The 12676-nt window shown below is 37.2% G+C and overlaps 1 protein-coding gene across 6 annotated transcripts in view; it reads left to right on the top strand.

Moving 5' to 3' along the window:
• Eya3 (EYA transcriptional coactivator and phosphatase 3) overlaps positions 1-12676 on the top strand; it is a 125125-nt gene that overhangs the window by 65760 nt on the left and 46689 nt on the right. For all 6 annotated transcript variants that reach the window (XM_013519541.1, XM_005394940.2, XM_005394937.2 and 3 more), the window contains 2 exons: positions 3162-3228; positions 6110-6246. In XM_013519541.1, coding sequence (XP_013374995.1) covers positions 3162-3228; positions 6110-6246 — 204 coding nt within the window. The remainder of the gene's footprint in view (positions 1-3161; positions 3229-6109; positions 6247-12676) is intronic.

The following is a 12676-nucleotide window of genomic DNA, read 5'->3' as shown; positions in this document are numbered from 1 at the left end:
ATGATGCTTCTGCTGGTGGATGAGTTAGTACATATGGGAAACTTCATCCTGTGGGAAACTGCTCTAAGCAATGCGGTATCTCCTGAGTCCTGCAAGTCCCACTCACACATGCACACAAATACACCACTCTCTACCAAAAAGACCTGTATCCTAAAATCTCACACTTCATTTACATACTTTAGGTCCAAGAAGTTGAGTATTCTTAGTGCTTCCAAAAAATTTCTCTTCCTTTTTTTTTTTTTTTCTGTACCGGGAACTGAACTCGCGGCCTTGTGCTTGCCAGGCAAGTACTGTGCCGCTGAGCTAAATCCCCAGCCCCTTCTCTTCCATTTTCTTCAAAAACTCTAGCTCCTGTAAAGTCTGTATCCATATACTTGCCCCATCTTTCCTAAAGCTTAGGCTGAACTACTTAGAGTAAAAGTTATTCTATTCTTCAAAAACTGGATCTTCTCTGTTTTCTTCTCCATCCAAGCTCTTACTGCTCTTTGTGATGTTAACATTCATGTAGATGACTTATCCAGAACCCATCATTTTTCTCTTCATTTTCCTTCTTACAAGGCATAAATTGTCTGGTCCTTTATTATAATTACTCTCACAAATATTTTCAATAACAAATACTTTTAATACCTCTTAAAAGTCCTCAACCCTTGCAAAACCCCAGTCCTAATTTAATCTCCATAAATCTATATAAGTAACTAAACATTAGAAAGAATTATATACCTAATTGACTACTTACACCTTAGTCATAGTCGGAAGGCCTCAAGCGAGCCCATAGTATGCTTAAAAATCCCATACTTTCCTGATTAGTTTTGCCTTTTAATATTTCATGCCACCTCTTCTCTCAAAGCACCAAGCTCACTTTTCCTCACTGTCAGTGGATGTTTCTTGTCCTGCCGCCATCAAATCTGCAAATCTGCTGGTATTTGTATGCATGTTTGCTTGCTTCCTTTTGTTAGAATGGAAAAGATACTCTTGCTTCTGTCAAATTTTAAATACTTACATTTGTGTTACATATCCATCCTCTCTTCCCTTCTGCTAGGACTTTGGTGGTATAGTTATCCGGTCACTACTCCTACTCATCACAATCTTCTTTTCTTAAATCCTTCCTGTTAATCAACAACAGATTGTCTCTGTCATTTTTGGATACAAATAAGAGCCCCCTTTGTCTCCACATCATGTACTGCATACTTTCTGCTGCCACACACATCAGAACCCCTGAAGAGTTGTTGTCCCTTGCTTTCTCTTTGCTCTTCAGACCCTGTCAGGTTTAGTTTTGTCTCCACTCTTCCATTGAAACTGTTCTTGTCATCAGCTACTTTCATGCTGCCAGTTCTAGTAGACATTTCCCTTTCCTCATATTTTCCCTCTCCCTGTGTTTCCTCCCACCTTTCACTCTTGATCAGCCTTCTTTCCTCTAGCTGAATTCTGATGTTGGAAAGCTTCGGGGCTTGCTTCTAAACTACCATCTTTTCCCTTTGGGGAGCCTTCCCTGCATTACATTATTTTAAATGTTTTATATGTTGTTAATGAATCCCAAATTTATATTTCCAGTATGACCTCTCTCGATTTCATTTGTGTATCTACCTGCCCTTTTGAAATCTCTATTTATGTACATGAAAGGAAAGTCATACTGAAAATGTCTTTAAAAGAGTTTCTGATCCCCCTAGGTTGATCATATCTGTTCTCTCAGTGTTGGCTGCTTTAGAAAGTGATACACTTATCCTCCAGGTGCTCCAAGTAAAAGCCTAGAAGTCATCCTGCATTCCCCTGTTTTACACATTTCCTGTATCCACTACTAACAGAAGCCCTGTTAATTGTATTTGACTCTTCATAATCCTTTTGTGGTTCCCATATGTTACCAAAATCAAGGCTTATTCATTATCTAGACAAATAAAAATTGGCCCAAGATCCTAGGATGTTTTATTGTTCTCTTGTAGAATTAAGTTGAATTGGAGGAGGATAAGGGTTTGTGTTTTATAAAGTACCTGTCAGCAGAGAAGGAACCTGCAGAATTTGAATGAGGGTTCCTTACCTTCTGTGTGATAGGTAGTAAAACTTCAGATCTAATTGAGAAATGCTTATAAATGAATGTGATCTTCAAGTTTCCAATAATTATTTTTAAAGACCTCAAACGTGGCATTGAATAAGATCTTCTGTGATAAACTCATAGATGATGATTTGTCTTACTTTTGGGTATGAGTTGGCCCCTCATCTGTTCTTGACCAGGGCTTTCATTTTGGGTCAGGCACTTCTTCAGGAAACCTAGCTAGACAGAAACTTGGTTGATTCACCTTCAGTCTCTGTTCACAGTAGCTGCTTTTATAGATGTTAGAGAAAGTTCTTGAACAATTCAAGTGTCTAGTGACATCATAAAAGCACTACAGCCTACAGCCTGGTCTAAATTAGTGTCTAATGAGAGGAATTTAGTTATCTGTTAAACTTGACTCAAATACTTAAAGCATTTATTCCAGATATTAAGAAAATCAAGTTTACAGCAGCTATTTTCAAGAAAGTCATGGAGATCAAGAGGAGATTAGCTGGAAAAGTCACTTTATGTGCTGGTTCATCAGAGTATCACATCAGTTCCACATCAGTCTGTCTCTGCTTTGCCAAACTTAAAACAAGCTTTTGTTACAGGTCGCAAAATATAGTATAGAAGCATCCTGGTTCTATAGTAGCAACAGTTTTCTGATAAGAATGAGAGTTTCCCCCAAATCTGGCTTCCTATATGTCATTTGTATGACCTTTTACTAAGAATAGAGTAAGCACCCAGAGAATGGATAAGGTGGAGAAGCATAAGGTGGTTTCCCAGATACAGAAGTTGCTTTTTAAGTTTGCCATTGAGCACAGCTGAAAGCTTCGGAGGTCGCTTCATCTATGATTTAGATCAGTGATGGGTGAAGGTAGAGATCACCTGATATCAGCTGTTGACTTTTCATAATCGGTACGTTCTTGTTTCTTGTACTGACTCTCAAAGTCTGTGAACAGATCTATAACATGAAAGTGAAGTATTTTCTGCTACATAATCTTTCAAACTTTCTGGTACCCAGGGTATATATTCTGTCGTTTCGTTTGAGAGACTATGTAGTGACATGCAATTTTCCCATTTCATTTTGAAAATGTTCTAACTTTTTTACATGGTGATATTATCTGTCTTTCAGTTATGACATGCACCGATTACATCCCTCGCTCATCCAATGATTATACCTCACAAATATATTCTGCAAAGTAAGTTAAATAATCATTTCCAAAATACGTATACTTTTCCTGTAGGTTTGTTGCAAAATTTAATTTGAAATTTAGTTTCTCACTTCTCTTGTTCTCTATATTCCTACTCCAATTTTTTATTCCCTCCAAATGTAGTCCATGTATCATCCTTTTAGAAAGTAATTGGTTGCCTGTTACATAAGATCCCACTCAGAGAGCCATGGAAAATGTAACACAATGTTAGTGATGAAAGCATATTACTGACTGACCTTTGATCATTCTCTCTTTACCTTGATATACAGATCAGTAATAGGCCAGCCCCAGAATGGGACTTCTCAGCCTTATCTGTGTTCAGTTTTTCATTTGAGAAATATCTTCAGCATAAGATTTGGGCTTGAAATTAAACAGGTTGGTGAGCTGGGCATGGTGGCGCCCACCTGTGATCCTAGTACTTGGGAGGCTGAGGTAGGAGGATTGATGTGAGTTCAAGGCCAGCCTGAACTACATAGTGAAACCTTATCTTTATTTAAAAAAAAAAACAAAAAACAAAAAACAAACCAGTTGGTAGGTCAAAGTCACTGAGACATAAAGTTTTGGGCCTTTCCAGAGCAAGATTAGCATTTATAACCAACTAAGTTAGTTACTTCCAATATGTGCAGGTGTAGAACGTGTGTACCAAGATACCAGTTGCATGTTGATGAAGAGTGGGCATATCCATCTGCAGACATGTATAGGTGTGCTTATAAACCAGGATACGTTCTCATGTGCTTACAAGTGCATGATATATAAAGAAATTGGTACCAGAGATGAGAGATGCCTGTGAGGCCATTTCAAAAAGAAACTGGCAATTTTTTTCTCTTATTGTGCCTTTCCATTTGAACCTTTTGAATTTCACATTAGTTAAAATGAGCCTATTAAAAAGTCAATTTAGCCAGGGATATAGCTCCATGGCACAAGTGCCTGCCTGGCAAGCGCAAGGTCCTGAGTTCTATTCCTTATACCAAAAAAAAATTAAAAAGTCAACAGTGAAAGGAGTCACTGGTGAGGAAGTAATACACTATTTTTCACAACCCTTAGGCTGTAACTAACTACTTGTTAGATCTTTCTTGGATATCTTTGTTTTCCTGAGAAACCACTTTAAAGATACCACCATGTATTAAAGCAGCCAATGATATTTTCCTACTAATCTGTCCATAACTCTGTAATGTTTGTATTGTTCCTGTGCTATTTTGTAAATGGATGTATGTTTATTACTATGTGTTTCCTACAACAGCCATTGAGAATAGTCAATGATTATTCAATTGGTCACTCATGTGTAGCTCTATTTATTTTCTTTAGAAACCACTTTGAAGATACCAAAATATAGTACAACAACCATTGATAATAACCTACCACTTTTGTCTGTAGCTCACTATTATTTGTCTATTTGTTTTCCTGAGAAACTACCTTGTAGATAACAATATGTAAAACAACAACCATTGATAAGTTTCCTACCACTTTGTCTGTAATTCGGTAAGCCCCCTTATTACTATTATCCTTTTTTTACTTTAAAAAAAAAAAAAATTTAAAAAGTCAATTGCGTGAGTTTTCCAAATTCTAATCTGATTTTTACACTAACTGCATCATGGAACCAGTTGTTTTCATGTCTTTTCTTCTGTGAAATTGTCTTGGTTACTTTTTTTGTTGCTGAGACAAAATATCCAACACCCAAAATTAAGGAAGGAAAGGTTTATTTAGCGTATAGTTTGTGGAGGTTTTAGTCTATAATCAGCTGGCTCCAAGGCAGGGTGGCATGGCAGAGGGGCAACACTTCAAGGTGGCACAAGACAGCAAAAGCAGCAAGAGCACAAGGAGGGGGAGTAAGCCTCTTTTCCCTCCTTACAATGTATATGGGCTGTCCACCATGCCCACAAGGTCTCCACGCCCCCCTCCTGCACAGGCTCAGGATGATACAAAATAAGGACCCCACCCCCTGCTGAGTCACACAGTTAACTTTTTTTAACTTTGTAAGTTGACACAGTGAACAACATCCTGGAGCAGGAAGGGCATGTCCTTTTCACCCCAGGATGTAGAACTGCTCAGTTACTTAGTTTAAACTTTTAAACTCCTCAAGTTAGCACAGTAAGTTTTTTTCTGTGAGATGACTAAATTTATTCTCTGAAATTTTACAAAGAAATTAGATACTAACCTAAGATCTTTATCATATCGGGAGATTGAAACATGTGAGGTCCACTAATATTTTACATTATTCCCATGTGACTTGAGTAATAGCTATAACCTGGACTATTTTTTGGATTTAGCTAAGAATATAGTTTCTTTGTTTCCGCCTTGTACTCTAAGTAACTACTTGGATTTTGTTATTCTCTTGTTAAAAAATTTTGTATTTTTTTCACTAAATTTTTTTTTTTTTGGCTTTTTTCCGGCACTGGGAATCGAACTCACTCACAACCTTGCGTTTGCCAGGCAAAGACTGTGCCGCTGAGCTAAATCCCCAGCCCTCACTAAAATTTTTAAAAAGAATAGCCTCAGAATCTACTGAGATATAAATATGTTCCACAGTGAATTTAAAATATGCAACAAAGTATTTGCATATCCACTACACTCAAGGCACTCTTTTAGTTATGCTTTCTGTCTTCAGACTTCCTTATCACCACTTGCTAGAACCATTGTGTTATAATCAATTTTTACTGCACCTTTATTCCAGTTTCACCTCCTTTTTATCCTTTTTTTTTTGAGCTAGGATCGCACTATGTAGTTCAGGCTGGCCTTGAACACTCAGTGACCCTCCTGCCTCAGTCTTTTCATTTCTGATTCTTTGCTTTCAGTGGTATTAGCTATTTTACGTATTATTTTTACCAAAATAAGTCACTGTGTAAGTTTTTGTTTTCTTGAATTTTTCTAGACCTTATGCACATATTCTCTCAGTTCCTGTTTCGGAAACTGCTTACCCTGGGCAGACTCAGTACCAGACACTACAGCAGCCTCAGCCCTATGCTGTCTACCCTCAGGCAACACAAACGTATGGACTACCTCCTTTTGGTAAGGCACCCTATTGTAAGCAGTTTCCAAGAATGTTGCTTTTGGGCTGGGGATATAGCTCAGCAGCACAGCACATGCCTGGCAAGTGCTAGGTCAAGAGTTCAAATCCAGATACCACGTAAGTGAATAAATAAATAAAGTCATGCCTCCAAAATCCATATGAATCCTTCATTTAAAAAAAAAAAAAGCTGAGCATGGTGGTGCACACCTATAATCCCAGCACTCAGGAGGCTGAGGCAGGAGGATCATTGTGAGTTCAAGACCAGCCTAGGCTACAAAGTGAGCTCAAGGCTAGCCTGAACTGCATAGCGAGACCCTATCTCAAAAAGACCAAAAAAAAAAATTTAAATTTAAAAAAAAATTTTTAAAAAAAGAAAAAAAAAAGAATGTTGCTTTGCTATTTCCCAAAAAACTTGCAAGACTAATCTGGAAAGATGCATCGTCCTCTGTGCAATAGTTATTCAGTGATATATGTGATAGAAGTTGAGTGTATAATTTTGCAGCAGTATCTTTGAAACGTATCATAAAGTCACAGTTTTCAATTCTCATTTCTTGCCCCTCAAAATTTAGCTGTTTTCAAGGTTTTGACCCTGAAGCTTAAGGGAGAAAAATTATGGAAAATTCTTTGAGGCATTAATGTTGCTTTGACTTAATGTATGACATGGTACCATGGTTAAATAGGCATAATAAGTATATTTTGAGGTGGCCAATTTCTGCAAAAACCAAGTAGTGTAGGTTTCTAAATAGGATATATATGTAAGCAATCCATAGCCTACACTGTAAGGGTTTGGGGGGTTTTTGTTTTTATTTTGTTTTGGCTAATTTCTCCTTTTCCTTCCTCCATCTCTACTCAAAACTGATCAAACATTATGTTGAACCAAAAGCTCATCCTAGAGTACAGAAAATCCCCAACTTCCCACACCTTTATCACATGCGTAGGGAGTTGTTTTCGTTAGTTTTAGGGGTCTTGGACATGAGCTATAACTCAGAGTGATTTGCCTGACGTTAGTTTGAAGTCCTTTGAGCACTTAATATTTATGGATTTTTTTCTGTGTGTCTAAATGGGTAGATACTGTATATGCAGTATATTTTACTGCCCCTCCTCTGTTCTCTTAGCACTCCTATCAGAAAATTCTGATAGCAAAAAAATTATATCTTTGTAGATTTCATTTAAACAAACTAGGAGTTAGATAAAGTTTCCAAAGAAGTCACCACACCATGTAGAATTTATATTATTAGTGTTGCCTTCTTTTGATTTTTATATTTGTTTTTCTTGATCCATTTGAGTAATTTTTTTTTTTTTTTTTTTAGTAGTGACAGCTTTCTTTTAGTCTTGTTAGCATTCTTTGGCTCCTGGTAAATATAAAAAACAAGCTGGGGATATAACTCAACAGCACAAGCTCCTGCCTGGCAAGTGTAAGGTACTGAGTTTGATTCCCGGTACCCCCCCCCCCCAAAAAAAAATGAAAAGAAAAACAAAACTTTAGGGTAAGAAAAAAATTTGGGGGGCAGTACTAGGGATTGAACCAGGGCCCTTTGCATTGAGCTATATCCTCAACCTTCTTCTTTTTCTCTTCTCTCTTTCTTTATTTGAAACAGGGTCTTGCAAAGTCACTAAGTTGCCTTGACTTGGCTCATATTTGCAAGCCTCTACCTCAGCCTCCTAGTGTTAGGATTTCAAGTATGCACCTTTGTGGTATATTTAACCAGTCAACTCTGAATAGTCCTTTTAGCAGAAGAACCATCTGAAGCCAGATGTGGTGGTACACACCTGTAATCTCAGCACTGAGAAGGCTGAGGCAGGAGGATCACTGCAGGTTCAGGCCAGCCTGGGCTGCATAACGGGTTCAAGGCCATCCTGAATTACAGACCTAGACTGTCTGAAAAAAAAAAAAAAAAATTATTGGCAAGCCCAAGTCCTTTATAACATTGTTAAACAGTTGATTATTCCTGCTATTGAATATTAAATAAAATTTCTATTGTGTGTGAACTCATTTGTAGAATACCTAACACTGTCATGTGTATATGAATCCTAAGTATTGTGAGGTCTTTTATGAATACATTTCCATTGTGTTAAAAAAGAAAACTCTGTAAAGTAAAAAGATCTCTGTTTAAAACCTACAGAAAACATTGTTTGTCCCATAGAGAAAAATCATAATATGCTCCTTTAATCTCTTTTTGTTTAATATCTGGGGCAAGAAAGACTTCTGTCAAAGACATTGTTTTATCAGTAATTGAGAGAAGCCAGGCATAGTGATGCACACCTGTAATCCCAGTACTTGGGAGGCTGAGGCAGAAAGATCACCATGAGTTTGAGGCCAGCCTGGGCTACATAAGCCAGTTTAAGGCCTGCCTGCACTACATAGTGAGACCCTGTCTCAAAAAAAAAAACGAAAAAAACAATAATTGAGAGAGATGGGTAATCATTAGCTTAATTTGACTTTAATATACAAAGACTGGGGATATAGCTCAGAAGTCCAGTGCCTGCCTGGCAAACGCAAGGTCCTAAATTCAATTCCCAGTACCAAAAAAACTTACTAGAGAGTTTGGGGTAATGTGAATGAGAGATATAGCGTGTTCGCACATTTTTTTGAAGAGGTTATAGTAACCGTTACTATGTCTTTAAAAGGTATTTTCTTAGGTTTTAACACCTGGCTTTTTTGAGTAATGTGTTTATTTTGATAAAGAAAACACTTGATTTCTTTTGAAATCAAGATTTTTTAATCAATACTGCCTGTTTTCAGGTTAACTAGTCTATTTTATTTCAGATGTGTATAGGGCTCCAGAAGATGACATTATTTTAATATATTTATTGCGTTCTTAATATACCAAGCAGTGTGCTAAGAATACGTGCTTCACACTTCCTATTACTGTCTCATTTAATTTCCAGGTTAACCTTAGTTAAGTAAGTAGTAGCACCCCTTTTATAAGTGGAGAAACTGAGGCTTGATTAAATCACTAACCCAGAATCATACAATTAGTAATTGCCTGATATTAGAATTGAATTTAGATCTGTTTAATTCTAGAGGGTCTCATAGATTTAGGTCTATTTTAAAAAGATTGTCTCAAATTTGAGTTTGAAATTAAAAGGATTTAATTTTTTCTCTTAAAGTAGAAAAGATTAGAAATCTGGGGAAGAAGGGGTTGATTAGGAGTAATCATATTCTTTCTGGAGATAGACAGAAATGGAGATTGGAGGTGTTAACTTGTAGAGATCTGTAAGAATGTGTGTGAGGAAAGGGATGTTCATTTATCCATAAGGGCTTATACACTATGCCTTTAATTGCTGTTGATCTGATTTATTTTAAAAGAATTTCAATGTGAGTGGAAGATTTGGGAATACGTAGTAAGAGCCTTAAGGGTGGTTCATTCCATTTTCCTCAGTAATTTCACTTCTGGGAATTTATCCTTTAGAACTAATTAGATATTCAAACATTTGCTAACTAAGCTATTCATTGCAGCATTATTTATAATAGCAGAAAATTGGAAGCAACCTACGTATGGAATAGAAAGGTAGGTGTTAATTTCAGTGCTATGGGTAGAACTCTGTAAACCATTATATATAATATCCTTTTTTTTTTTTTTTTTTTTTGGTAATACTAAGGATAGAACCCAGGGGTGCTCAACCACTGAGCTACATCCCGTTTTATTTTTTATTTTGAAACAGAGCCTCAATATGTTGTCCATATGGGACTGAAACTTACAACCCCCTTGCCTCAGTCTCGCTTGGTGCTGTGATTACAGGCATGTGTCACCACTCCAGGCTATAAAGGATCTTCTTAAAAAATATTTGGAGTCTTCAGAAAATATTATTATGAATTGGGAAAGACAGTATATAAAACTGAAAACAGTATAATACCAATTTACTATTTTTACAAATACATGCATAGAGAATAAGTTTGAAGAGAGGCATTGTGGATTTTAACTGTGCAGGCCCCGTAGATTTCATGTCAGGCACAAAAGAACTGCAAAACAAAGATGTAGTTCCCTCATGCAAAGGTTTCAGTTAACAAAGTCCCGTGCAAAAGTGAGAACTGCTTTTTTCTATATGGTGAAAATATGTGATTTTTAAAATTTCTTTATACTTTCTATATTCTAATTTTCTTTTGAGACAGGATCTTGCTATGTAGTTCAGGCTGGCCTCAAACTCTGGGCGATCTTCCTGCCTCAGCCTCCTGAGTGCTGGGATTACAAATGTGCATCACCACACCTGGCTATATCTACTTCTTTATAATCAGGGAAAGTACTCAGATTAAGCTACTTAGTATATGTAATGATTCATCTGAATGAGCTAGTCGGTCAACCAAGATATTCTTTACTTGTAATTTTTTCTGGCATTGGTGTGTACTTCAGTTCCTAGTCTAATCAGTCTCTAAAGGGCCACTGTTCTGATATGTGTTACTATAAAATGAATGGTTAGATTGGTTTGGTTAGAGTGGTGGAGTTTCTGATAAGACCCCACCCTGGGGCAGCAGGAGGGAAATACTGAACTCAGGGACAGACTTTCTTTCCCATTATTAGACTAGTAGTCTTGCCACGGCAGGCTCCTGGGGCCTAAAAGTGCTAGAAAATATTTATTAGTTACACATAGATCAGTGGCTTAAGAGTCAGCAAATCAGAGTTTGGTTTCTTCATTTGCTGTTAGCAGTAGGGCTAGAGAGTCACTTCATTTGGTCATGCTGCCTATTATCTGGAATTCTGGGTAGGGTGACTTTAGAGAAAGATATTTATATGTTCCTTAAAATCAGGCAACCAAGGGCTGGGGATTTAGCTCAGCGGCACAGCACCTGCCTGGCAAGCACAAGGTCATGAGTTCGATTTCCAGTACCGGAAAGAAACAAACAAACAAAAAAATCAGGCAACTGTGATGCTGGAGGCAATGCTCAGATTGTATTTTATTCTTCAGAAATAATTGTATATTAAATATCTTTGTGTTTCTTGACAAAAATGTTCAAAACTTGCTATTCTACTTATTTTAGACAATTTTTGCCCTTACAAGAGAGACCTAAATTTTTTTTTTTTTTGGTCTTTTTTTGAGACAGGGTCTCGCTATGCAGTTCAGGCTGGCCTTGAGCTCACTTTGTAGCCTAGGCTGGTCTCAAACTTGCAACGATCCTCCTGCTTCAGCCTCCCAAGTGCTGGCATTACAAGCGTGTGCCACCACGCGGGGCTCAGAGAGACCTTAATTTTTGATCTTCTAAGAACAACCAGCTTAGAGACATTTTACAGTTTGAAGCTTTCAAAATGTATATTAAACAATAAGACTACCAAGTCATTCTCATTTGATACTGTTGTTATTAGGTAATTGCCTTAGTATAGTGAAATAATATGTTCACAAGTCCAGTACCTCGGTGTCAAAACCTGTTTGGAAGAAGAAATCGTATTGATTACAATAAATCTGGAAGCTATTGGGACATTTAAATGGTAATTTTCTTAGCAGAATTCTAGTAAATAACCACCAAGAATGATGGCATGCATCATAAATATTTTAAAAATAATCTCAAATATTTTTGTCGTTGAAATGTAAACATAGCAAATACCTTAACACTGGTTAATCTGGACAAATGATCATGAATTAAATGGAAGAGGCAGCCCTCCTAATTCTTGCTTAGAAATGCTAATATTCCTCTATCTCCTCAAGTAAGTTATTTCATGTGATCAGTAGATAAGAGAATATTCTCCAGCTGTGGTGGCGCACGCCTATAGTCCCAGCACTCGGGAGGTTGAGACAAGAGGATCACTGCGAGTTCGGAGCCAGCCTGAGCTATATAGTGAGTTCAAGGCCAGCCTGAACTGTATAGGGATACCCTGTCTCAAAAAAAAAGTTTGAGACAAAGCAGTTACCTTGTCCTGTGGTCCTATCTCTTTGCTATTCTTTTGTTTACTTGTTAACCAGTATGACAGATCTGGATTGCACTAAGGCAACTTAGTGCCTTGCTGAAGCAGAAGTCTTCATTATGAAAGTATTCATTGCATATATTAATTGACTGGAGATTTCTTATCAAATTAGAAGTAAATGAAATGAATTAATACTGAATTTGAAGTCATGACTAACCTTAATACTTTTTTGTACATGGTCTGTGTTTGATGATGAACTCTTAGACCTTTCTGTCCATTTTGATTACACTAGTCCAGCAACCATTTCTATTCACAACACAATGAAAAACCAGACAACCTGTTTTTATATTAAAAAAAAAAAAAAAAAACAGGGCTGTTCCATAGCTAAAGTGATCCCCAAAGCTGTGTTTATGAGTGCTGCGCTCACAGAGAATATCCTTAGCCTCTCCTACAGAAGCTTTCTTAATTTCCTACTTCATTATTAAAAGGCAAGGTACAATGAAGATGACACATTGTTAAGATTGTAAAGAAGCGAGGGGCCAGGGATCTAGCTCAGCGGCACAGCGCCTGCCGGGCAAGTCAGGGTCCTAAG

Source organism: Chinchilla lanigera, unplaced genomic scaffold, assembly GCF_000276665.1.
Source record: "Chinchilla lanigera isolate Chin_1 unplaced genomic scaffold, ChiLan1.0 scaffold00051, whole genome shotgun sequence".
NCBI classification, from domain to species: Eukaryota; Metazoa; Chordata; class Mammalia; order Rodentia; family Chinchillidae; genus Chinchilla; species Chinchilla lanigera.
This window is presented reverse-complemented; position numbering and strand designations above follow the sequence as displayed.